The sequence below is a fragment of the Watersipora subatra genome, chromosome 4, assembly GCF_963576615.1.
Source record: "Watersipora subatra chromosome 4, tzWatSuba1.1, whole genome shotgun sequence".
NCBI lineage: Eukaryota > Metazoa > Bryozoa > Gymnolaemata > Cheilostomatida > Watersiporidae > Watersipora > Watersipora subatra.
In genome coordinates this window covers 2,468,724-2,495,283 of record NC_088711.1, presented here as the reverse complement: position 1 = coordinate 2,495,283, position 26,560 = coordinate 2,468,724, and the positions used below count along the sequence as shown (strand labels likewise).

General features: G+C 37.6%; 2 protein-coding genes across 2 annotated transcripts; one reads left to right on the top strand and one right to left on the bottom strand.

Moving 5' to 3' along the window:
- The first annotated feature begins 7,639 nt into the window (after window positions 1-7,639).
- On the top strand, window positions 7,640-25,777 carry LOC137394739 (leucine-rich repeat-containing protein 74A-like). Its single transcript, XM_068081502.1, has 11 exons — window positions 7,640-7,748; window positions 15,878-15,985; window positions 19,098-19,235; window positions 19,454-19,535; window positions 19,975-20,101; window positions 20,335-20,488; window positions 21,004-21,099; window positions 21,817-21,913; window positions 23,162-23,322; window positions 24,106-24,191; window positions 25,618-25,777. Exons 2-11 carry the CDS (start codon window positions 15,905-15,907, stop codon window positions 25,652-25,654), a joined length of 1,059 nt encoding a protein of 352 aa, XP_067937603.1. The 5' UTR covers window positions 7,640-7,748; window positions 15,878-15,904; the 3' UTR covers window positions 25,655-25,777.
- On the bottom strand, window positions 8,496-15,203 carry LOC137393718 (uncharacterized). Its single transcript, XM_068080390.1, has 2 exons — window positions 14,829-15,203; window positions 8,496-10,334 (listed from the first exon to the last, which is right to left on the bottom strand). The coding sequence occupies exons 1-2, from the start codon at window positions 15,031-15,033 to the stop codon at window positions 9,481-9,483; spliced, it is 1,059 nt and encodes a 352-aa protein (XP_067936491.1). The 5' UTR covers window positions 15,034-15,203; the 3' UTR covers window positions 8,496-9,480.
- Window positions 25,778-26,560: the final 783 nt, after the last annotated feature.

Sequence of the window (26,560 nt, the reverse complement as noted above, 5' to 3'; positions counted from 1 at the left end):
TAACTTTGTATATTGTACATTAAGTGAACTTTCTTCCCTTCACTCCTTTTGTGAGGTGCTTTTAACACCAAACAATGTCTTCTTACTGTTTCAGTGTTGAATCTGGTACATTTTTACAATTAAATCTTTTCTGCAATTCAGGCTCACATATTTTTTTCTAAACTGTACCTTTAAAACTTGACAAAAGTGTAAATATTGTAGATAGAATCATCCAACTAGTTACACTAATTTATTTGACATTTACCAATCAGTTACTAGCTGCGATAGTTTTGTGAAATATTTTACAAGCAACTTTAGAGAACACGCTGATTTACCTGTTTTAACAAATTCGATAATATTGGCTAGGAGCTGTAGTGCGCTTCAACCATACCATATCGTAATTCTAAAGGATTGTTCCGGTTGACAATAAGTAACACAGCTAGATTTTTTAAATCTCTTCTTGCTTTCTCATCTTGACCTTCCTTAAATGCCGAAAAGCAAAAAATGTCAGAAGATCAGATTTCAGCTTTATGCTAGATATGAAAACGAATGAAAACTGTCAATGAACAAGGTCAATGGAGCAATATAGAGGATTTTAACACCATAGAAGATGCACTGAAATGCTTAGTCACTGCAGGAACCCCGGCTACATACAAAGATTACAAACCTGAGGAGTTTTTAGAAACAGAAACCTTTGTATAGATACAGATAACATTTGTATCGATACAGATAACATTTGTATTGATACAGATACAATTTCGGTGAGTCCATCTTTTTAAACCTGACTTCCAATGAGTAGCAACCTTAGAATGCGAGAAACTTAATCGGCAGAATGCAAAGACTGCATGTATGCATCTCACATTGATACAGCAACCTGAAAAGATAGAACTGTTGGAAGATGTGATCAAAAATCAATCAAATGCCATATCTCGCCTTTAGAATGCTGTCACAAATTTATTGGAGTCCCACAACAACCTGACTAAAATAATGGCAAAGAATTCAACAACGTGATTCCATAAAATCAAACAACCCCAACTCAAACACCAAGCAGCACATACTGAGATAAGTGAAAAATCCCAATAACAGCTGTACCACATCATCAGGCCCTCGGATAAAGCCTATTCAACCGAACACAGAAAGAAGCGGTATAATAAAAGAGCATGAAATAAATTTCAAAACAGAACAATGCATCATCACTTTCTTCACCAACCCTGCTGACCAATATGCAACACTAATTAATGACTTCGTTCCAGATACCATTGGAAGAACTAGCAACAGTCATTGTGAACGAACATTGATAGAACAAATAACATCATACAAACTAAAATCACAAAATCCACATATTTCCTTCCCGCTAAAAAACAAACCCGGTGCAGAGGAAATGGTGAAAAACTGGGCAGAAAGTCTATTTAGTGGTTCATTAACTCGACTCACCAACCGATCCTGCAACAGTTAATAAAGACACCGTCATGACTCAACTTCATAATGAGAGGCGCACCACTGGGCTTTGATGATTCACTAGTATATAAGGATATTCTTAAATCTTATCCAGATGCAAAAGTAACTGGGCTCACATAAGATGGCAGGTGACTTCGCATATGTTGGATAGAATTTATGTACCAACTCATTTAAGATTGCTATCTCAATGCTTGTGGATTAACCAATAGAATTGATCAATTAGTTTGCTGTCTTGACACAAATATAAAATAGTCTGTCTGAAACATCTTTTAGGAAGGAATCCGTCAGCAGTCAAATTGACATTCTCGGATATAACTTGATACAAAAGGATAGGATAGAAAAGAAAGGTGGAGGCGCAGTCTGCTACATGCACAAATCTATCAATTTTGAGCTTATAAACATTCCTCATCTAGGTGATGCAGTTGCTGTTAAGATCAAACACAGTCATCAAAGTAGTTCCGTCGTCTCATGTGTATACCATCCCCAAACTCTGTTTCCTCATGAAACGACAAGTTCAAAAAGCATGCATAGACCTGCTATTCCATATGCATAGAATTATTAGTAGTAGGAAATATCAATGTTGACACTCCTCTAGCAACTTGAAAGGGTAAAAAAAGATCTTATAGATCCACTCTTGTTAGCTCAGATGATTTCTGGTGTTACTCGTGTCACCAGTACTTCCTCTACCCTTATAGATGATGCCTACACAAACAATCCCCATCATTACCATGATCAGAAAATTCACCTTATGGCCATGAGTCCTCGCTATTTAATCTCGGTAATAAGAAAATTGGGAGCCGCACCTCAAAGCAGAAGCTCAAGCACACAAGTATCATTTATGGACTGTTCATCCTTCACCGCTGAAAACATTAGCAATGTGTTTGCAAGTATGTTTTGGTAGAGGCTTTTTTACAAAAACATATCAACACCATGTTTGAGGACTTTAATTTGACATACCATAGATTAATTCCTAATTTCATAGCCTAATTCTAAAGATGGTTTGGAAACGGATGCAACATGTAAAAGTGAAATACTACTTCTAAGGATGGATAAGGAAATACAATCATATACTATATCAAGGAAAGGAATTGCTTAAAGTGTGATGGAGGCCAGGTATAATATAAATTGAAAAGAAATCTTGCTTCAACTTTGATACGTTCAAAAAAGAAGCACTACATGAATGACATCATCCGACAATCCAAACCAAGTGACACAAGACGGACATGAAATTCTCTAGGTGTAAAGCTGGAAAACGATCATAACATTCAAGGAATATCAGCAGAAAATTTGATCTGTCGCTCTACATCAGATACATCAAAACTGTCCCGACAGGAGTTATGACTGCCTTACTATAGAGGAAACTGTCGGGTCCTTCTACTTCTCCACAAGACTGTCAAGCAATGCAAGTAAACATGCCGAGTGTCTAGTCACCAGAATATATACTGTATATATATATTATGATAAATATATATAAATACATGAACCAAAGTGTGTGCATACAATGAACAATCATGCAGAGAGCCTGCGCTAGCTTTGTTGAGCGATAACGCACTTCTTTTTTTATAATGATCGTTCTTAAGTTAGGCTCTGCCCCTTTTCTTTTTTTATCGCTCGGTTGACCGTGCCGGCTCATCAGTGACCGAGTCTTCTCCGATAGTAGAAAGGCTCGGTCCGGTGATGCCGCTGGCTGTGGGGTCGGTTTCTGCGGCTCTGATCACCGGACTCTGCCGTAACAGCTCAACTAACACAAACTTCATGCTAGAAATGTTTCCTATGTTCATACCTGAGATATGTCTCAGATATCTTTACTCCCTTTCCATTAGAAGTCACCGGCCCAGATGGCATATCTGTAAGAATGTTGAAAGCTGCTCTCCCTTACACTTACCATATTATTACAGACATGTTCAACTGAATCTTAATAATTAGGATATTTTCAGACTGCAAAAAAACCAGCGAGGGTTCTGATTATATTTAAATCAAGGAACCGTAAAAATCCTAACAGCTATCGTCCTATATCTATATGGCCGACTTTATCCAAATATTGGAGCGACATTTTAATAAATGCTTCTGGAATTATCTGCTAGACTTCAAGTAGCTTCATCATCTCCAATCCGGTTTCAGGTGCTGTCATACATGCAGTAATATAACCTGGTCAATAATATCTCACCGCGCTCAAAGTCAAAATCGAAGTGATTTCACTGCATTGATATTTTTTTATTGATGTAAGTATTTAATTGTATCACCAATCATATTCTAATGCTGAAACTAAAGGTGATTAGAATCACAGGCTACCCAGTCAAATTAGAATCACAGGCTACCCAGTCAAATTAGAATCACAGACTATCCAGTCAAATTACTTGCTTCTTTCCAATCAGACCGTGAACACCTTGTAAGGGTTAAAAACATTCAATCCAGTAGATTGCTAATCTCAGTTGGAGTGCCACAAGGATCCATGATAGCTCCTAAACCCTTTCTAATACACACAAATGACTCGCTTACAATTCCCTTGTTAAGTACCGCGTATACATAATATGCTGCTGACATTGTTTTCGGCAACAAGGACATCCCCTTGCTGAAAAGAGAGTGTAATTCTCATATCAATAAAATACTTCAGTGAAGTACCACCAATCTATGAAGATCAATGCACACAAATTACACCTCTTGTTAATGAATCATTTCAATATGGATACTGTATTCTTCAATTCACATGTGGGGATAACATTGTTTCACGGAGATGATCACCTATACTACTCGGCTTCACCATAAGAGATGATCTCACATAGTACAAACATAGTGATCATGTTGGCAGCAAGCTTTCATCAAAATGTTTCTTTTGAGGCAATGCAGATATTTCATAAACTGAAAGACAGCACTGTTGTTTTACTTTATATTTCTGCATTGTCATCTTATCAATGGTGTCAATATATCAATAATCAGTCATCAGTTTTATTGGCTGTCAAACACTGGCTGACATAAAAAATGGTTCACCAATCATGTTCGTGGTTGCTAACTTCCTTGAGAGCAGTTATTTGCCTACATATGAAATGTTTATATTATAAGTTTGTTTCTGAAAGACTCCTAATATGATTAACTGTTTAGATTAGACATGAATAGAATCTATATATCTGCACTCTATGAGGAAATAAATTAAATTTTGAAGTTTTCGAGAGGGTCTGCATTTTTACAAAAGTGGCTTAATACTATTTAGCAATTTCCTTATTGAAGTTAAAATAAGTAACGCATTATTAACAAGCAAGGATAAGCCTTTTTCTGCTAACCAAATTGTTAGAGAAAGGCTTAATGTTTTAAGGCAACAATTCAGCTCCCTTACAGCTTACTAATTGTTGAAATGGCTAGGGAAGGCATAGAGCCCATTAGTTACTTATCTAACTGTATGACATTGAATTTCAGTTTCTTCTGATGGTTTACACAAACATTTGTAAATGAACTTATCAGAAGTAACAAAAGTGACTTAAATTTAAACGAATAATAGTCTATTACTAATATTAAATATTACAATATTATATTAAATACAATGAATAGTTGTTAGACAACCAATATATAGTGCCTAGCTATGAATCAAGAATTTATGTGATTAATTAATCAGAAGCTGGCAGATATTTTTGAGCATTTGACTGACATATGAGCTAATCATCTCATTAGTTTCATCTAATGATCATGTGACCATCATGTGACCATTCGCAAGCTGTTGGTGCTTTGCTTCGCAAACCAGTCTGCCTCCTAGTTCTTCAATACACAAATCACTTGTCAAGCGATTAACATGTCACCAGAGTAACGCCTGGACTTTTTACAAAGCTTTTCAAAGGTACAAAACATAAATGCCTCCAACAAATTTTAATGTTTGCGACACACGTTTGTGAGGGAAGAAGTTTGCAGTTTACACAAATAATTATTGCTGTTTGATGGTCAGTACCTGCAGATACTAATAAAAAAGTCAGAAATGCATTCTGAAAATTAAACAAGAACCTGACAGCATTTACATCGACTCATAGGTTATTTTATTAAATGTGTATTAATGGATAACGGTAAAAATATTCTGTTCTAAAAAATGTAAAAAACCTGCTTTCAAATATTGTCCTTTTTTTATGGATCTTATCAGCCTAGTCTCAAGATTATACTTTGCAGATGTGTTTGCATCTATTTTAATTTTTTGTACCAATATTACGTTTTATTTAGTTGACAACCTGTAGAAAACCCACACTGAAAATTACTATATGATTTCTTATAGCACTCTCATGTCATACAAGGTGATTACTATGTGTAACTTTATTAACATTTCAGGACAGAACCCAGGGTAAAATAGCATACCTAAAAAAATTGAAAGCATTAAAAAGGCAGAAGAACCTTTGACATGGTTTAGTGCCATTTTGGTTAGAATCCTACAAGCTAGTTAGCTAACATACAAGCAAATTAACTAACATACAAGCAAGCTAGCTAACATACAAGCAAGTTAGTTAACATACGAGCTACATGTATGTTAACAGCAGCCTTGTGCACTCTCATGCTTTCCTTTGTATCTTTAAAATTCTTTTCAATCTTACAATAAGTTTATGTAAAATCCTTATAAATATTTTACAAAATTTGGAGCATTTCAGTTCCCATAGTTGATCTTGGCAGCATTCCCATTATTTGAGTTAATCTCATCAGCATTTCAGTTATTTTAGCTTATTTAAATACTGAATAAATTTAAGTTCACTGGTTTTAAAAAGGATAGAAAATAAAGTCGAGTTTAGTTCCTGGTACATAACATTATTTTTGGAACTGCTTGGGAATGCTCAGGTTCAGACAACGATTCTGTTTGCTAACCTATAGTTTATCTTAAGTATGTTATAATAAGGATGAAGGTCAACTCTTAATATTATTTGCTTTCTATACACATTTAGTGATGCAGAAGTTAGGTCAGTGGTTCAAGGTAATGAGAGAGTTACAATATTCTATGATAAATGTTCATATATTACTTGAGCATCTGAAGAATTTACCTGTCAACAGACCCATTTTAAAGATCACTTCGTTATCTCTAAAATTATATTGCGAATGTTATAGGCCTTGTTCTATCCAAACCAAGGATTATTCATTTGTAATGTCTCAGCTACAAGCTTAATTATTAACTGCCTCCTAACAAATTCATGTTTGAAAGTCTCTGCTATTATCTGGTGAGTAAAATAGTTTTTACCATTGTTTCTTACCTTGATGGAAGCGAATTCAACAGGTTGATGCTTGCTGTTCTTACACGGGTTTCAAGTTTGGCCTGCCGCTCTGTTTCCAAAAGGGCTTTTTAGCTTTGTAATGTTGAATGATGACTAAGGGCACTAAGCATGCATTTTTGCACTATCTCATTTAAAATCTCCCTAACAGGAGCTATTCCATTGTAATATTCAGCAATAAGTTTTAATCCAACAGAAAACAATCGTTAGCAGCAGTCGCCTTATAAGTAATTTTGAAGGATTTGGGTCCAAGCTAGGATTTGGGTCTAACAGCTGTCAGAAGTGAATAACACTCTGGCTGTTGCTGTAATGCTCCAGCACTCAAGGCAGAAACCTTCTATGCTATTATTGATATGACCTCGTTGTAGGTTATGTACATAGATGTATATAAAGGATGGCAGCATGCTGTTTTTTGTTTATTTACAAAATCTCTCCTTAATGGACTGACAAGGTTGTCACTGAAGATGTAATATATCAATAAGTATTGATTGTATTAGGAATGCTTTTAAGGTGCCCGCCCCAGGCTTGCACAGCAGAATAGCAAGCTTTCATGAAAAAGTCTTTACAGATGATTGTAACTCCTTTATCAAAAGTATTGATAAAGGGGCTGATGTTTTGCGAGCTTGGTGACATTTTGTTACTTCTTCCGTCTTTCTGAATGTGTCAGCACTTCTATGATCTACCTTTGTAGATATTAATGACTACTCAAGTTTTAACAAGAAATAAAATATTGTTGGCCAGAAAAAGGTTTAAATCAGCTTAATTATTTTTATATGCTGGATGTTCCTTTTTTCTTAAGGCTTCCTCTGAATCGACCAACCTGTTTAACAATGTTTCAGGCTATGCAGTAGTTACTCTCATATTTGAACATTGCATTATAGAGGGCTTTTACAGTGCCAAAATTTTGCAGAGAAAAGAGATGAGTGGGACTCAAGCGGTCAGATTGCCTATGAGAAAGCATGCAAAAAGTATGGAGTTATCGTCTCTTCTTCCTTTCACAACAAGCTCAGATTTGCTAATACGATAGATCTGGGCTACTATGGAGTTGGGATTGCTGGAGCTAAAGCTATAGCTGTAGCATTTTGTGTAAGTAGAGAAACTGATGTGGCTTGAGGTCTAGAACAAAAAATTGCAATGTTTCATCTGATCAGATTTTCTGAAGGTGCGATACTAGCATGTTTTATGAGAACCACTACCAGTAAAGTCCACCTGATTTCATTTATTGTTTAATGCTCTAAAAAGCGCTGAAGTGTAAGCTGTATAATGGATCAAATGCTCCAACAAGTCCTCTCCTGTTTACTAACTATAGCAAACCAGTTAGTAAATGTAGCAACTAGTCTAACTAAATGTTGCAGTTGTTCTCTCCTACAGACGACTCCTAAAAACGCTTGTTTTTTGGAATTCTTTTTCAAGTTTAGTTTTATTGTGCAAACAACTTCCTTTATCTTTTCAAGCTCAAATAGGTACCAATATGTACTGACAATGGACTTAGTGACATTATTAGAACATGTTTTTTTCATTCTTATCTAAATATTAAGACGGATAAAAACTTCTTGCTGAATACATATTTAGAGAGGCGAGGCATTTGTGCTGTTTTCAAGTGTTGACAATACTCAATTTATTTTGTACTTCTCAGTTATCCTCTTTTTTTAACTACTCTATCTAGAGGACCGCCGATTCTACCTGACTCATCCTTGTTTTTATTTTGTTTCACGGCTACGATTTCATAACTATATTCTAAGGTGAAAATTACAAAATATGAAGGCTCTTTCTCGCATCTTTTCTACTTTCACTATTCATTTGAGTACAATGAGTTGCTCAAAGATTATGGGCTACAAAGTGTTAAGCTCTACCATGCCATCTTCAAAGTCTGAGCAAAATGCTACTACACTTTTCCATCCAAGTACAATGATGGGAGCAAACAGATCTCTTAGTTCTATTTTTTAAAAGGTAATTAATTGCTCTTCATTCTTTTGGTCCTCCATCTGCTGTCACTCTGAATGTACTCAGAGTTCTTCACCTGGTTTCCTACACTGATTCTTCAATGAACTGCTATCAGCTCTGATCAGAGGGGTTGCGCAGCACGCAGGATGCACTAGTGAGCTAAGGGTTGTTATCACCGGCAGCATCTTTTATGACTGGGCACAGGTGAAGCATTCAGTGAAGATAAGAGTCAACACACGCATGCCGAAGCATCAGACAATGGAAATCTTGTGGTCTTTAGAGAGCCATTCGCGTTGACAGATGAGACCTGGACTCCGCTGCATCTGGTTTTGACAATTTAATGGCGGGCTGAAAACCTCTTTAGACTAACCACAAGGAGCTGTGCTTGACGCATCCATGAAAGCTACATCAACATTCCACGCAGTTCAAAGCGATACAGCTACATAGACAGAGTGTTACGCAAAGCGCAGCCGGGGCATTCTTCCAGCCTTCCAACTCTACTGAGCAACCTTTGCTAAAAATCATAGGCTTTTGTGGCCAAACTGATAATAAACAGAGTGTGGAAAGCTAAGAACAACATGTACAAGAAGGCTGCCCATGCGCTAACACACTATTCTTTCTCTGAGTAAACCTCCATCATATTTACAAAACATCTTGTAATATTTTGTCTAGGAGAATCGCAAACTTCTAGAAAAATATTGATATTGCACAAGAGAATACAAAATTCTTAGTCTTAGTGTTATTTATGGAACCAGGAGGCAGCTACAAGTGTCTTATACTGGCTAAAAATACTAGCATGGAGTACAATCAAAAAGGAAAAAGTAGTTGGAGATCAGTCCGACATGATTGGAGAAACTGAGGAGACTAAAATAGATCAAATGGAAGGAGGGCCTTCGCTCAAGCGTTCTTTTCTCGGATAGCTAGAAGTTACCATCTGAATAAGTTTAATCTTTAGGTCGGCTCTATGGTTCATTGGAACGCTCTCCATCATTTGAGCAAGAGATATGCAGAAGTGGTATTCAGAGTATTTCTCTGCTGGAACAACGAGGTCTTTTAGCGATACATTAATATTCACGTCTTGCGCTCCTCTCTTTTGTCTCTTTGCAGAGGGCTCTGATTCAGTGTCATTGCAGCCAGCCAACTCGGAGACAGCCGGGCTTGGAATGGAAGCACTTGCCGTAGGCTGCCTTTCTCCATTACTGAGGTTCTGGATGTGTTGGTGTTGTTGCGCTTGGGCCTGGGCTAAACTATTCGACCACATGGCCCAGAGAGGGTGGTGAGCAAATGCTGGTGGTGCTGGCGCTCTGCTAAGAAGTCCTGGATAGTGTGGAGGAGGAGCCAAAGGTTTAAACTGTTCACTCTGGTCAGCGCGCGGTTTGTCAATGTCGGATGGCATGGACCAGCTGTTAAGAGAATTTTGTCTGTTATCCAGTTCGACTTTAGGAGTCGTCATTGATACATCAGCAGTATTCTGTGGTGATAAGATATTGCTCGGTGGAGAATCCTCAGAGTAGTGTTGCAGCTCGTCATCGTCTAAGGGGAGACTGCTTGAGCGTCCCGAACCATTTATAGGTAACCTTAGATGTGTCGACAAAAACTCCATAGACTCATAGTGTTGCCAGTTTGATTTGGCCTCTCGACCGATGCTTTTAGATTCGTCTATGAGTCGTCTGCGCTCTTTTACATATTTGTCTCTAAGGTACCTCCACTTCTTCTCACATTCTGTCACTGTAAAAGCAGCAAAATCATCTAAAGCAGCAGTTAGTTTTTTTCAGAGACATGTGTTGGCTCCTTAGAGGTAAACCAACATTGTATACAACTACTAGCACCTCAAAGACAGCTTGCTTCTGACAGCTTAGTTCTGTTATGTAATACAAACTAAGCATTAGACAATATATGTACTAAAACTGAGCTACACACATCGAACTGAAACTGCATACAGCGTACTATATGTATACACACGTCATTTAACACTATAACCACACATTTTATACCATGTACTGCACACTACACTCTATGCACTACATACAATACATTATATGCAATAGACTACACACTAGTCACTACACAATAATTACATAGTATACACATTTCACAACGCATAATACACTACCCGGTATACACTGCACCCTATATACTCTAGACACTATCTACCACTACTATATACTATCTGCGCTTATGATAATGTTGCCATCACATAAATCGCATAAGCCATCAGTATCATGAAATCTTCCGGTTGTCATTTAAATCTTTATGCATGCTATATCAAAAATATTTCAGCATGGGCAGTTTTTCAAAATCAACATCTTGTCTGTGGCGAGTATAAAATCTGGACGATTTCCTCAGCACATAAGACCTAGTTATAGGCTTCGACAAAATGTGTAGAAAACGACGAGTGTAGATGATTGCCATGGTTATACGTACATACGAATACCGCTAAGCAATGTATTGGGTCAAAACAGATTGACCAGTGAGATTGGCCGCAGTTCTGATGTCCTTTTATCAAATTTCCATTATTGTTATTGATGTACCTTTAGTATATTATTATCAAATATTGATCATCAACAATTCAAGTTCACAACATACCGTAATAAAAACTATAGAAAAAACTGGCTTTCAACAGATTTTGCTACCTAAAAAAATAATTTCAATGTTTCATGAACAGTTCTAACTTACTAGACTTCATATATTTGGTACAAGTGAGAATATCTTTGCCCATGTCTAGGTAGGAATTTTCGACAAGCTCTGTTGTCATCATATTTTGAAAGAGAATCTTAGATAAAACTTGGTTGCCTAGGAAATAAGTAGAATTGAGATTTTTACAATAAACTATTTCAGCTAATTACTGATGAACTTTATCTCTGTCAAAATAGATCAACATGTTCATCTTAACACATGCATTGATAATCCAAAATAGATCAATATGTTCATCTTAACACTTGCATTGATAATCCAAAATAGATCAACATGTTCATCTTAACGCATGCATTGATAATCCAAAATAGATCAACATGTTCATCTTAACACTTGCATTGATAATCCAAAATAGATCAACATGTTTATCTTAACACTTGCATTGATAATCCAAAATAGATCAACATGTTCATCTTAACACTTGCATTGATAATCCAAAATAGATCAACATGTTCATCTTAACGCATGCATTGATAATCCAAACTAGATCAACATGTTCATCTTAACACATGCATTGATAATCCGTAGCCAACACGCCGCCAACACACTGGCTACACAAGCAACACAATTCATCGATGTGTGTAGCAGGCCTTCACTCTATGTAAGTTAGAAGCTAAGGAAAAGTTGTACGGTGGGTTTCTGTATTCTTGTTGAAGCTTCTGGTCACATTGTAAATATTTAACTGCATTTGGTGAGTCTTACATCTAAATTTTAAATATCCTGCGCAGAATTGACTAGCAGGAGAATATCTCTAGTCAAGCACTTTAGCACTTACAATTCCGTGTGAGTTACACTTACAGTTACTTGTGAGTTACAGTTCCTGGTGAGTTACACATACAGTTCCTTGTGAGTTACAGTTCCTGGTGAGTTACACTTACAGTTTCTGGTGAGTTACAGTTCCTTGTGAGTTACACTTACAGTTCCTTGTGAGTTACACTTACAGTTCTTTGTGAGTTACACTTACAGTTCCCTGTGAGTTACACTTACAGTTCTTTGTGAGTTACACATACAGTTCCCTGTGAGTTACACTTACAGTTCCTTGTGAGTTACACTTACAGTTCCTTGTGAGTTAAACTTACAGTTCCCTGTGAGTTACGCTTACAGTTCCCTGTGAGTTACACATACAGTTCCTTGTGAGTTACACTTACAGTGCCCTGTGAGTTACACTTACAGCGCCCTGTCAGTTACACTTACAGTCCTCTGCGAGTTACATTTACAGTGCCCTGTGAGTTACACTTTCAGTGTCCTGTGAGTTACACTTACAGCGCCCTGTGAGTTACACTTACAGTTCCCTGTGAGTTACACTTACAATGCCCTGTGAGTTACACTTACAGTGCCCTGTGAGTTACACTTACAGTGCTCTGTGAGTTACACTTACAGCTCCTTGTGAGTTACACTTACAGCGCTCTGTGAGTTACACTTACAGCGCCCTGTGAGTTACACTTACAGTTCCCTGTGAGTTACACTTACAGTTCTCTGTGAGTTACACTTACAGCGCCCTGTGAGTTACACTTACAGTGCCTTGTGAGTTACACTTACAGGGCTCTGTGAGTTACGCTTACAGTTCCCTGTTAGTTACACTTACAGCGCTCTGTGAGTTACACTTACAGCACCCTGTGAGTTACACTTACAGCGCTCTGTGAGCTACACTTACAGTGCCCTGTGAGCTACACTTTCAATGCCCTGTGAGCTACACTTACAGTTACTTGTGAGTTACACTTACAGCTCCTTGTGAGTTACACATACAGTTCCTTGTGAGTTACACTTACAGTTCCCTGTGAGTTACACTTACAATGCCCTGTGAGTTACACTTACAGTGCCCTGTGAAATACACTTACAGTGCTCTGTGAGTTACACTTACAGCTCCTTGTGAGTTACACTTACAGTACTCTGTGAGTTACACTTACAGCGCCCTGTGAGTTACACTTACAGTTCCCTGTGAGTTACACTTACAATGCCCTGTGAGCTACACTTACAGTTACTTGTGAGTTACACTTACAGCTCCTTGTGAGTTACACATACAGTTCCTTGTGAGTTACACTTACAGTTCCCAGTGAGTTACACTTACAATGCCCTGTGAGTTACACTTACAGTGCCCTGTGAAATACACTTACAGTGCTCTGTGAGTTACACTTACAGCTCCTTGTGAGTTACACTTACAGTACTCTGTGAGTTACACTTACAGTGCCCTGTGAGTTACACTTACAGTGCTCTGTGAGTTACGCTTACAGTTCCCTGTGAGTTACACTTACAGCTCCTTGTGAGTTACACTTACAGCGCCCTGTGAGCTACACTTACAGCGCCCTGTGAGTTACACTTACAGTGCCCTATAAGTGTGACTTATCTACTTAATGGTTCTTAGAAACATTCAAATGTAGCTATTTGCCTTTGGAGTAATGCGTTAGAATTACTAATAATACGAGCAAAGCATTTTTAACGTAAAAAAGCAAAGTTAGTTGATATCAGATCAGCTTTCATAAAGAATAGGCTAATTAATCCCTCAAATTTGCAAGGAAGTATGAAGGTTGCTTTTAGGTTCCCTGTGCATAGGGAGGAGAAGATGATAAGCGGTGAGGTACACGTGAGGTCGGTGAGGCATTCTGGATTCCAATAGCAAACCTAATACATAATACATAATAACCAACATGAGTAGCGTCCCATCAATTGACAGCGGATAATAGCATGCATGATGGTGTATAAATTTAAGCCATGACCAGATATCTCTATGAATAGTGCAATATTCTTAGGCTATCATAACCAGACAAACGCTTTCTTGTTAAAGTTCACCTAATTACAGTGCCAATTGCATGTCATTGAACGGGGCATATGGAGTATAATTCCAAATTTATGGATACGCTTTGGACTAAGGAAATGCTTTTTGCGTACTCCACTCACGGTAGACATTTTTTCGATATTCTGTCATGCGTACCTTTTAGGTCTACATAGCAAATCTAACTGTGGTTTTAATTGGTGAGAGTAGCTGTATTCTTTCAACCATTTAGTATTCTTCAGTGTTAAAATTGCAAAGTGCTATAACAGAGCGTAACCAGCACAAACCATCTTGGCCGTGCAACTGCACTGCTGAATAAATCACTGCTGTCTGTACATTTTGTGTCCTAGTAATATAAAATATTTAGCCTATTATGCCTCATGAGTGATTCAAAAGACCTGACCAAAATTTGCCAGTTGTAGAACAGTCAGCTTGTTCCAAGTCTTTCACCTTTAGCAAGTTGCCATTATTGGCTCGATATACATATTCTTGTTTAAACTATAGCCTTGGACACACAAATATATACATATGACAACTAGTCTTTGACACCAACACACATGTACCTATATAAGCCAGAATTGTTGAGACATGAACATGCATAACATATCCCTACAGCGACACATAGACGTACATATACATAAATAAGTGAAGGTCTTAAACATATAGACATACATATCTCTGCATCATAAATACATGAACAAGTACATACATGTACATACATAAATCAAGGTTCATTTTACGTAAAGGAGTAAACTTACCAGTTCGATTTAACTTCTCCGATATAATCTTCCAAGCCTTTTCTCTTGGAATTATTCCTTTATATTGTTTCTTATCAGCAGCGTAGAGAACTGGAAGGGCTTCAACAAGCTCTATGAGTAACGATATCTCCCGACTACTGAAGAGATCAGTAGTTCCTGCACTCCATATACAACCCTTGGTTCCTGCTACATCTCCATCACTCATCTCGTTTCTCTCCAACCTCTGATCTCACTAGCTTGACTTGAAGCTCTTCTGGTTTACTAAAGACCTACTAAAGATCTTTAAGCAGAATTCAATTCCATGTAATAGTTATGATAACGTAAGCGTTTAGACCAGGCGGCAGCGATGTGACTTTCCACGCATGTTTTAGATTAATTTTTCCGACTACAGCTCATAGAGTTCACGCGTTTGTTTGACCTTTCACATCATGATGCATAGCTTGAATGTGGTAAATAACAGACATATGGGGGCTTCAGTGCAGAGCCCGGCTCTCTTTAAGTTTTAAACTGCTGCTAAATATCTGTCTTCTGCATTTTGAGTAAGAACCTGTCTATTCAAGCGTAGCTGTATAAATATTGCTGTCTCCTTTATCATTACTTGAATTTCACCGCGGGTTGCATGATTAATGGCTGTATAATGCGGCGAGGTCAAATTTCTCTCGAACTGCGGAGCATGCTGAGTGGTTGAGGCCAGTGCTTTTTCTTATTGCATCATGTTATCACAGGCTTGTGACTCCAGTTGCCGACTCCGGCAGCTGACTTCGACAGTTACTCACGGATGCAAGTACCTGCCAATACCTGCTCATGGTACTGCTAAGTTGTGGGGATCCTGTTGCTGTGAACTGCTTATTCCTCAGCAACTACTAGCCATGAAATTCTTAAAAAATTGCAACTATGATGCAACTGTCGACACTCCTAGCACCTGCGGCACCTGCACCAGTTGCACCAAAGGCCTTGGTCTAACATAACATAACAGGGCATAACATCTAGTGATGATAAGGGAAATCAGAGGTAACTTGCCGAACATTGAAGAATGCTTCTTTTTTCAGGTGAACAGAAGGATCACATCATTGCGAATGTGTGGCAACCAGCTCCAGGCCGAGGGTGCTTCTTATATCTGTGAAATGCTCATTGAGAATGACTGCATTACACATCTTGTGAGTAGTTTCTGAGAGTGTTCATTGCTTGCACTGTCTTGTTGTAACTCTCGCTGCCTTGTTGTAACTCATGCCGTCTTGTAGCTCGCGCTGCAGTTCAGTATCCAGATATGTCACATTTAACTTTAAAATCACATCCTCTGCCCTTGATACACTTTTCAAAACTCTAATTTTGCATATTTTAAGCCTTAAAAATACCTTTTATCGTGGCTGCTGGTTTAGACACTGATTATAAGCAAGCATTATACAATAGCTTGGCTCAATTCATAATCATTGTAAGTGAAGTTTAAAATAAACTCTGGATCTAGGCAGGAACACCACAGTATTCACCTGGTAATATTTATTATTTGGAGTTGCTGACTCTACCTTCTTAATTACAAAGAACAACCCACAAAGTGACCAAATATGCGGTTTTAAAGTTACCATAGTTGCTATGTCTAAATTAATGAGATGATCTGTTGAAGAGAAGCTTAATAGCAGAAAGAAGTGCACTGCTACACTCATGTCCATTTCCTATAATAGTGCTGATAATAGTGCTTATGAAATTATATTGATCTACATGTAGTTCAGGGTGGTCATGTGAGACTCACAGTGCTGTCAGCTGAGCACACTTATGTTCAGGATGTGTGAACTAGTAAGCTGAAATATGGCAGAGCTGTAAGCTGAGGGGCAACAGAGACTGTTAGGATAGCCTTTAGTTCTTATGTTTAGACCTTCTCTGCTGTAGACTCACATGGGATGCAGATGGTCCATAGATGGGCATAGATGGTCCATAGATGGGACATAAACAGGGCAATGATAGTACATAAATGGGGCATAGAGTGAATGAAGATTGGGTAGATGGGCATAGATTGGTTGAAGGAGCTTTGACGCAGTACAGATAGAACAGAGAAAAGCGTATATATTTACATCATTATATATATATGTATATATATATATATATATATATATATATATATATATATTGTAGATGTAATGTAGATGGCTTGTAGATGTGGTATGAATAAAGTATGTAAAAAGTTGTGTAGCAATAAGATATAGTATAGAGACCCGATATAAAACCAAATTAGAGTGATATGATATATTAAGCCTATGCATTACAAGAACATTGACAGAATTTCCTTAAATCTAATAGACTGACATTTTTCTACTGGTTGTGTACTCCACAATGTTTTCAACAGAAACAACAATAAAATATGCTATATCTGCACATAATCATCAACAAATTATAGCTAACCACAGCGACGCAATGCTATCCAACACACTGACAAAAACCAAGAAGAGAAGTCGCAACTACAGAAAAACTGCACTGTACACCGGATGGAAGTTGTCTCACCGAAGAGGTAGTATAACTGCCCACAGTTGAAAGTAACAACGACAGAACACATGAGGTACATATAGGACTCACCTGTATATAGGGTACGCAGGCAATACCTTTGAAAACAGATTCAACAACTGTAAGCATTCCATTGAACACGAAGAGAAAGGATTGCTTACCGAGCTTTGCTATTTATGAATACAGCTGAAAGGCTAATAAAAAACATACTATAAAATAGAAAATTGTCAAGAAGGTAAAAGCCTACAGTCAATTTACCACCCAATGCAGCCTCAGTCAAAGAAATCTACATCATATATAGCGAAAAAGTGGCCAGTCATCATAGTAAAAGTTTGCTAATATCTGCAGACAGAATAGAAAAGGTATACTGTCCTCTGCAATTACTTTGGCAATTATGTTCTTGTACTTTTATCCTTTAGCTTGGGAAGTGCTACAGTACATGCTACACTTTAATGATTTTATCATTTTATCTGATGAGTGTATTTGACATTTCAGATGTAGGGAAAACCAACAAAATAGTTGGTCTAAAAAACGAAAATAATGATTTTAGCATGTTCTAGTAACGGGCGTATTATATGTATATACATATATGTATACCATGTATATTATGCACGGTATATAGTTTATACCACGTATAATATACGCAGTATATTATACGTGGTATATAATACATGGATGTATTATATACCACATACAATACATGGATGTATTATATACCACATACAATACATGTATGTATTATATACCACATACAATACATGGATGTATTATATACCACATACAATACATGGATGTATTATATACCACATACAATACATGGATGTATTATATATGGTGTAAACTATATATAGCATTTATATGGAATGCAAATGCTTCACAGACAAAGCGCAGTTAAAGGTGACCATGGCGTGAGATGAAATAGCAATCCTATGGTCAAGTTTAGCAGTATAGAAAGGAAGGTATAAAAATAGCCCCTCAATGAGGTTATGCATCTCGCAGTTCTTCAAAGTTTGGGGCTATGATTCACTCTGACTATGCTGGGCTCTAAGACAATATTTTATATTGAAGTGGCCTGCTGTACAATATTCCTTCAGACTAGAGTATGTTATATGTGTTTACAATGCGCTCTTCTCTCTTCTCTCAGGCTAAAATAAATATTTTTACAACCTAAAAGCTTTCATAAACTAGGAGTGTTTCTGATTTCCTCTGTGTAGGAGGCTTGCCACTGGGTACGCATTAGGCGCTTAAATTCCAATCGAACACCCTTCACAAGCTAAAAGAACTACTGTACTCTCATCCTTAATTGGAGTAGGCCCCTACACAATGGTATACGATAACTGAGTTTAGCAGTGTCAGTTGACAGTGGATGAGCGGATGCGTAGCAAAGCATCAGCAAAAGCCGTATCAAAGATTTTTATAAACATTCTAAGATTTTCTAGTTATGATAAGCAACCACTTGCCTTGCATAGCAAACATGTTTGGTGTATCTAAAAACATTATTCGCTCCGTTAGCGGGTCTTTGATAAGGTAGTTATCTTGCCATTCACACTGCTGGAGGCTCAAGTAGAAGAAAACTCCAAGTTTATCAATACACGTAGCGCTAAATGAATGTTTATCACGTAATCATTTTATGATACACACTTTTTCATTATTTCATCGTGCGGACTTTTCTAGAATAACCATAGGAAGTCTAAAAGCAATCCAAGTACATCCCATGAGGCGAGGGTCTATTATAAACCTTTAACATTTACACATATATATATTTGCAATTTGCAGGATTTGGGGGATAACAATATACAGAATTCAGGTGATATCTGTGAGATGTTACGTCATAATACCACAATTACCAATCTGGTGCTGTCAGAAAACAACTTTTCTGACAAAGACGCGGCGACGCTTGCACAAGTAATAGAGGTAAAGTACACTTTTGATTTGTGTAGATGTTCGCTGTATTTCTAATGTGTTTAAACATATGCTATGAAGTAACATTGGCAAAAGAACACAAAACAGAAATATTAGAGACCGCTGATAAAAGATACTCGCAATTTATCTATTAAAATCCTGTGTAGTAATTGTTAAAACTACTAAAGGTGCACTCGGGTACATCTGCATGTTCTGTGTGTCTGCTGCAGGGCCATACAAGCCTCGTAGATGTAGACCTGAGCCACAATGACTTTGGTTCAACCGGAGGCTTGTATCTCAGCAGAATGATTGGTGAGTTCTATTGTCTATGAGTTGCAACGGTGTCCTAAAAGAAAGTTCTTAATAAAGCTTCCTGTTTGCTTTGCATCAGATGCTGCACATTTATAGTGGAAGTAGGCCTAGTTTGTCTGTACACAGAGTTTGCTAATATAACTTTGTGTTTTCTTAACACACCAATCTACATGTACTATCTACGCCAATATATATATATATCAATAGAAATGATTTGCTATTTCGCTTCGACATCTGTACAATGGTGCAGAATAACTAAATAAATATTTAAATATAAATGATAAACAAGTTAATTGGTAGACAAATAGTCAATTAGATAATTGACTCACTATTGACCATCCAGTTCTTATTCAAAAGTCAGTAAATTGCATTTATAAAATTGCTGTTGATAGTATAGTTATAGATAGTAATATATTATAACCATCTGTATAATTTACAGCTGAAAACACCAGCCTCACAGATTTGAATTTAGGTTGGAACAAGATTAGAGAGAAAGGGGCAGTTGCAGTGGCCGAGGCTATCAGAGACAATGTAGGAATGAAGACAATCAACCTTGAATGGAATGGGTAAGCAAAAACTTTGATCTATGCACACATTTTTAGACATAGACATAATTATAGACATGTTCAGAGGCCTAATTATAAACATATTCATAAACACAGAATATTCAAGAACAGCGATATATTCATACAGATGTTTACATACATAATTACTTGCCAGTCCCTCTCTCAGTTGAAGTTGAGGTGATTGTGTGGCTGATAGATGTTGTCAAAAATTAATCAGCCATATTTGTCTCTAGCTTTGACAGACAAGCGGGTGCCAAATTAGCTGAAGCTGTCGCCCAGAATCGAACGCTGACGGAACTAAATGTTTCGTCAAATAGAATTGACTCCCAAGCCTTTCTTGCCATCTGTCAAGCTCTCAAGGATAATGACAACCTTGTAACCCTCAAGGTAGAGTTTCTCCTGATTTTCAGTTTTTTGCAATTGTCAAGAACCAAGTCTATCACAGTGTTTAAAGGTTAGCTGCTAGGAAAAATACTTTCATAAATATCTGTATTTCATGAAGCTACCTAAAGAGGGCTGCCTTGTAGCTCCCCTGCTAATAGGTTGCAGCAAAATGCGGAGACCTCATTCTAGATGAAGTAGGAAAGTAGGAAAGTGTTAAATGCTGCTCCAGCTTAATTCCAGCAGCATTCGTTTTAGCTATTATAATAGTTTGATAAGGAACTATGCTATTCATTGCACTTACGGCAGAACACGGCAATAGCCGGCAGGGTCAGTTTTGCGCTTAACTCAAAGAGCTCCAACTAAACCTAAGATGCCATGGGAAATCTCACATTACTCTGAGCTTAGAATAAAAATCAAATGAGAGCGTAAGGCAGTGAGCTGTAAACACAGCGTGTTAAAAAGCATCTCTGATTATGAGCTACTTTCAAGTTCTAATATTACTACAATTATCCTCACAGATTGGAAGCAACTTCATAACAGAAGAAGCTGCTGCTGCTGCTCTCGAGTTGCTCAAGTCATACCCAGAACTGAAAATAGAAACTATCGATTTGTCGGTAAGCCTGGCTGTGATTTCATGTTTGCTGTTAATCAACCAGGAGATGTCAAGTATTATTTAGCATCGCATTTTTGTATGAAAACAAACAATCTTTTTGGAGACACAGGCCTAAAATTCGCATACAAATTGAACAATTCAGAACAAGTCTTTTACATAAAATAGTCTTGGTAGATTTCCTTTATATCCTGGCTGTCTGGTATGGAAAAGATTATCTTAGCCTTTATTTTTAAAAGTAGTAGATCTTTTGTTAATCGAGTGATTTGAATAACTGTCTATGCCAGCTACAAGCCCCTAGCCATCTCTGGCTGCACTTGAAATCAGGCTAGCAAGGCTTAGAGGAAGCAGTTGTAACTCAAGACAATCAGTGTGTCTAATGATTTTGCTGTCAGAGCATAACATACTGTATGTATCGTCTGTTATTACTGAATACAGACTGTTAACTATACTCCACCTCGTATTCCTAGCGAGTACAACACTAGTCTGAGTGTCAACCACAAATCAAAAACTTGGCGAAAAGCCCATATTGTCTATAGATGTATTTGATCAAAAAATAGGGTTTTAAGAACTGTTATGTAGCCACAACTGTTTGAGTTTAATAGGATGCTCGATTTTTGCTTGACACGAGAAGACAATTCTACATTAAGTTGTAAAACTTGAACCAGCTTATCTCTGCTGTATCACTAGCCTCCTTCAGCATTTATCTTTGTTACTCTAGGAGCTGATCTACTCAGCTTCTTTAGGAGAGAAAGTGAAGGAAGTTAAAGAGGTACATGAAAACTTCAACTTTGTGTACGGTTATACAGACTCATACGGTAAGCCTGTGTCCACTTTGTGTACGGTTATACAGACTCATACGGTAAGCCTGTGTCCACTTTGTGTACGGTTATACAGACTCATACGGTAAGCCTGTGTCCACTTTGTGTACGGTTATACAGACTCATACGGTAAGCCTGTGTCCACTTTGTGTACGGTTATACAGACTCATACGGTAAGCCTGTGTCCACTTTGTGTACGGTTATACAGACTCATACGGTAAGCCTGTGTCAACTTTGTGTACGGTTATACAGACTCATACGGTAAGCCTGTGTCAACTTTGTGTACGGTTATACAGACTCATACGGTAAGCCTGTGTCAACTTTGTGTACGGTTATACAGACTCATACGGTAAGCCTGTGTCCACTTTGTGTACGGTTATACAGACTCATACGGTAAGCCTGTGTCAACTTTGTGTACGGTTATACAGACTCATACGGTAAGCCTGTGTCAACTTTGTGTACGGTTATACAGACTCATACGGTAAGCCTGTGTCAACTTTGTGTACGGTTATACAGACTCATACGGTAAGCCTGTGTCTGCAGTCTACACTAATAAAGATAAATGTTGGTTGCATGTACTATTTCCTATTGTTTCTACTCAGAATATAACTGCTGTTGTTACACCATGCAGCTAGAAACCTGTAACATGTTGTCAAAAGAGACATATTTTATATCTTTGTAGCACAACTATCAATTCTCGTGATACGCTAGCTCTTTCTGTTAGATATACAAGTTTACTTTAATGAAACTTTTAGTTTATACAAAAATTAGCTGTAAAAGTCAGGAGGTTAGGAAGTCTCTATGTCAAATAATACAGCTGATGAGACCATTAAGCTCTACAAGTTTGTGAGTGTTAGCCACATATCTCACCCTGCCCTTACCTGTCTCAGGCTGTGTCACCCCGTTCTACCCAGCCTAGGTGTGCAATAGTTACACAGGGCCAGGATATGAGTAGATATGGCTGCATATTACGTGTGCAGTAGTTACACAGGGCCAGGACATGACTAGATATGGCTGCATATTACAAAGTGTCGTAGTTACGCAGGGCCAGGACATGAGTAGATATGGCTGCATAGTACGTGTGCAGTAGTTACACAAGGCCAGGACATGAGTAGATATGGCTGCATATTACGTGTGCAGTAGTTACACAGGGCCAGGACATGAGTAGATATGGCTGCATATTACGTGTACAGTAGTTACGCAGGGCCAGGATATGAGTAGATATGGCTACATATTGTTAAATAGGCAAGAGGAAGTTGAAGAGCTATGATGTGGTAGACGAGGCATTGACCTTTTTCAAGCAGTACATGGCAGAGAATAACATTGACCTTGTCACGTTCTTCCAAGAAATGGATGATGATGGCAGCATGGCAGTGTCATATGATGAGTTCCGAGAAGGGTTGCGGGTGAGTGTACAGCGTCTCTTCATTGTTCAGAATAAGCATCTGCTCAAATTCACAGCTTGTTTTCTGTTATTAGCTCAAATAAATGTTGTCTTATTATGAGGGGTAACAATGTGTTGAGATGATCGGTACAAGGGTATAACTACTATGGTACACACTAAAGGTGATTGGTACAAGAGTATAACTACTATGGTACACACTGAAAGTGATGGATACAAGAGTATAACTACTATGGTACACGCTGAAAGTGATTGGTACAAGAGTATAACTACTATAGTACACACTGAAGGTGATGGGTACAAGAGTATAACTACTATGGTACACACTGAAAGTGATTGGTAGAAGAGTATAACTACTATGGTACACACTGAAAGTGATCGGTACAAGAGTATAACTACTATGGTACACAGTGAAAGTGATTGGTACAAGAGTATAACTACTATGGTACACACTGAAGGTGACTGGTACAAAAGTATAACTACTATGGTACACGCTGAAGGTGATGGGTACAAAAGTATAACTACTATGGCACACTCTGAAGGTGATGGGTACAAGAGTATAACTACTATTGCTTTTTGCTTCTCAATATCTATTATAATATGATAGTAAATCTGAAAATATATTGATTTATTAAATATTTATAGAGATATTGCCAAAGCTGTGCAGTTGTTATGTTATCTTAAATACCAAGAAATGATGATTGTGACATTTTTAAAGCTATCCGTTCATAAGCTGAGCAGTATTATGCATAATGGACATATAATTCCCTTTGGTTTACGTGAGCAGGTGATGAAGATTCCCCTCAGCCCACTGCAAGTTGATCAGTTAATAGCTGCCCTTGATATGGATGGGGACGGTGACATCGACTTTGGGTAAGGCTGAAATTCACTAAGTTTGTCTGATGTTCAATGGCTAAAGAAATCTACATGATGTGATTAACTTTGTTGTCACAATGGTTTATTCCCACAAAACGTTAGACTTAAAATCTGAACCAAAGTCCTTATTGAAAATGTAAAATTAGAATTAACAAAAACCTTACTCAACGCAAATCTTTGTTTGATTTAAGAAATCCTTGCATGACACCTGACCCCTGCATGACACCTGACATGACACTGCATGACACCTGACATGACACTGCATGACACCTGACATGACACCGCATGACACCTGACATGACACTGCATGACACCTGACATGACACTGCTTGACACCTGACATGACACTGCATAACACCTGACATGACACTGCTTGACACCTGACATGACACTGCATGACACCTGACATGACACTGCATGACACCTGACATGACACTGCATGACACCTGACATGACACTGCATGACACCTGACATGACACTGCATGACACCTGACATGACACTGCATGACACCTGACATGACACTGCATGACACCTGACATGACACTGCATGACACCTGAGAACAAAATATTGAACCATTTATTTTAGAATTGTTTCCTCCTACTCTGGAGTGTTTGTGAAACTCATTTACTTTTCAGATTTATTTTTCTCTGTCTAAGTCCTCTACCTAGTGCTCCACCAAAGATCTTACCAAGTTATCTTCTAACCATCCAGGCCTACTTATTCACCTACTTACTTCACTCTCTTATGTTCGTTTACTCACATATCTACCTACTAGTTCACCAATTTACCTCTCTACTCACTTATCCATTTACCAATTTATATCATGCCTTGTTGTCTGTATTGTTTGTACTCCTAGTTACTTGCATTTGCAGTTCAGTTTGTAACCAGCTGTCCCATAGCCAATTGTACATATGAGTATCAGCCATTTACCTCTCTCTTCCAGCTTTTCAGCTATTCAAGTTGTGGCATTGTTTAAATATGATGCACTATTAATAATCTCACACAAATTTATTTATTCAGATAAAAATTTAAATGACTGGATTTTAGAATTAGCTCTGTTTGTTATCAGCGTAGCATTTTAGAGTTACAGGGACTATGCGCAACCTTTATTACCTCTAAGTTTCTGAATAGAACCTGTTTACGACTAACCAAACAACAAACTATAAGTCGAAATTTTCACAAACTGTTTTTCACAAAGTACTACACAGCCGAACTGCTCAATGAATTAGAGAAAGCTTTCTTTTGAGCAAAGGTTGATGTTTTGGTCAAAAAACCTTTTCTCTAGAATAATATATACCTGTAGTCCTAGTCCTGTGACTAGTTCCTAGTCCTGTAGATCATTTAAAGAGCTTCAAAATGAGAACCTATTAGATTGCTGGCTTCATTCTGAAGGAGTAATGGCTATTATGATTGCTGGTAGAGAGCTGGTGATTGGTGCAGAAGAACACGCCCATTAACATCAAACATGACCCACCTAGGACAGACTGTGTTATCGGTCTACCAGAGAGAGGTTGTCTCAAACAGCCTTGTTCATTGATCAGCAGTCAGCTGAAGCTAGCGGAATGCTGTCAAGCTTGCCGGAGTGTTTCAAACTGTGTACATGTACTTATGCAATATGTATGTATATGTGTAGCCACATATATACACACGCTTCTGCTGGGTGGTTTGAGATCAGTTATGACATAACATTCACATTTATCAAACAGTATTTTGCATTATTTTCAGATATAAGTGATTTATCTATTTTTGTACAAAATAGATTTTCTTATTTTGCAAGAGATACTGTCTTATTTTAAATTCAGCAGAATATTATTATAGTTTAAAAACAGTGATGGCCAGTGATAAGCCAAGCTGCATAGATGGATTCATCATACACTATGACTGCTACATAGTAGTTCATAGTAGCGTGTTGCGATATCAATCTTAGCTACAATGACTCATCATGCACTTACAAGGTGAGACAATTAAAAATGACACGCTTGTATAGCTTGAACCATAGATATAGTAAACCCTGGTTTACTATATCTACGGCTTGAACAGATATAAATTGTATTACGTTAGATAGCACAAGAAGCTATGCATGATATAGCATACCATAAAAAGCTATAGGTTGTTGAAAAGTATCAAGCTCTGCTATAATTAACTAGTCTTTTATGTCAATCCATGAAAGACTATTACAATCCTTGAAATATAAAAGCCATATAAGAATGGTTGTGTACTTTATGTAAATGTTTATAGCTGACCTGCGTCTAAAGATATGAAGAAACAGAGTAGATCTATTTTAACTGTTTTCTCTAAAATGAGCTATGTGAATTAGCAGAATTAAAAGAAGAGACAGCTCCACTTATGGTGTTTGTAAAGCT

Bases quoted from the DNA above. Each gene is read 5' to 3' on its own strand.
- LOC137394739 (XM_068081502.1), top strand. From the start codon at position 15,905: ATGTGTGGCAACCAGCTCCAGGCCGAGGGTGCTTCTTATATCTGTGAA. The intron at 19,236-19,453 runs GTAAAGTACACT...TGTCTGCTGCAG, and splicing joins CGCTTGCACAAGTAATAGAG to GGCCATACAAGCCTCGTAGA. The intron at 23,323-24,105 runs GTGAGTGTACAG...TTACGTGAGCAG, and splicing joins AGTTCCGAGAAGGGTTGCGG to GTGATGAAGATTCCCCTCAG.
- LOC137393718 (XM_068080390.1), bottom strand. From the start codon at position 15,033: ATGAGTGATGGAGATGTAGCAGGAACCAAGGGTTGTATATGGAGTGCA. The intron at 10,335-14,828 runs GTAAGTTTACTC...CTGCTTTTACAG, and splicing joins GGAGAAGTTAAATCGAACTG to TGACAGAATGTGAGAAGAAG.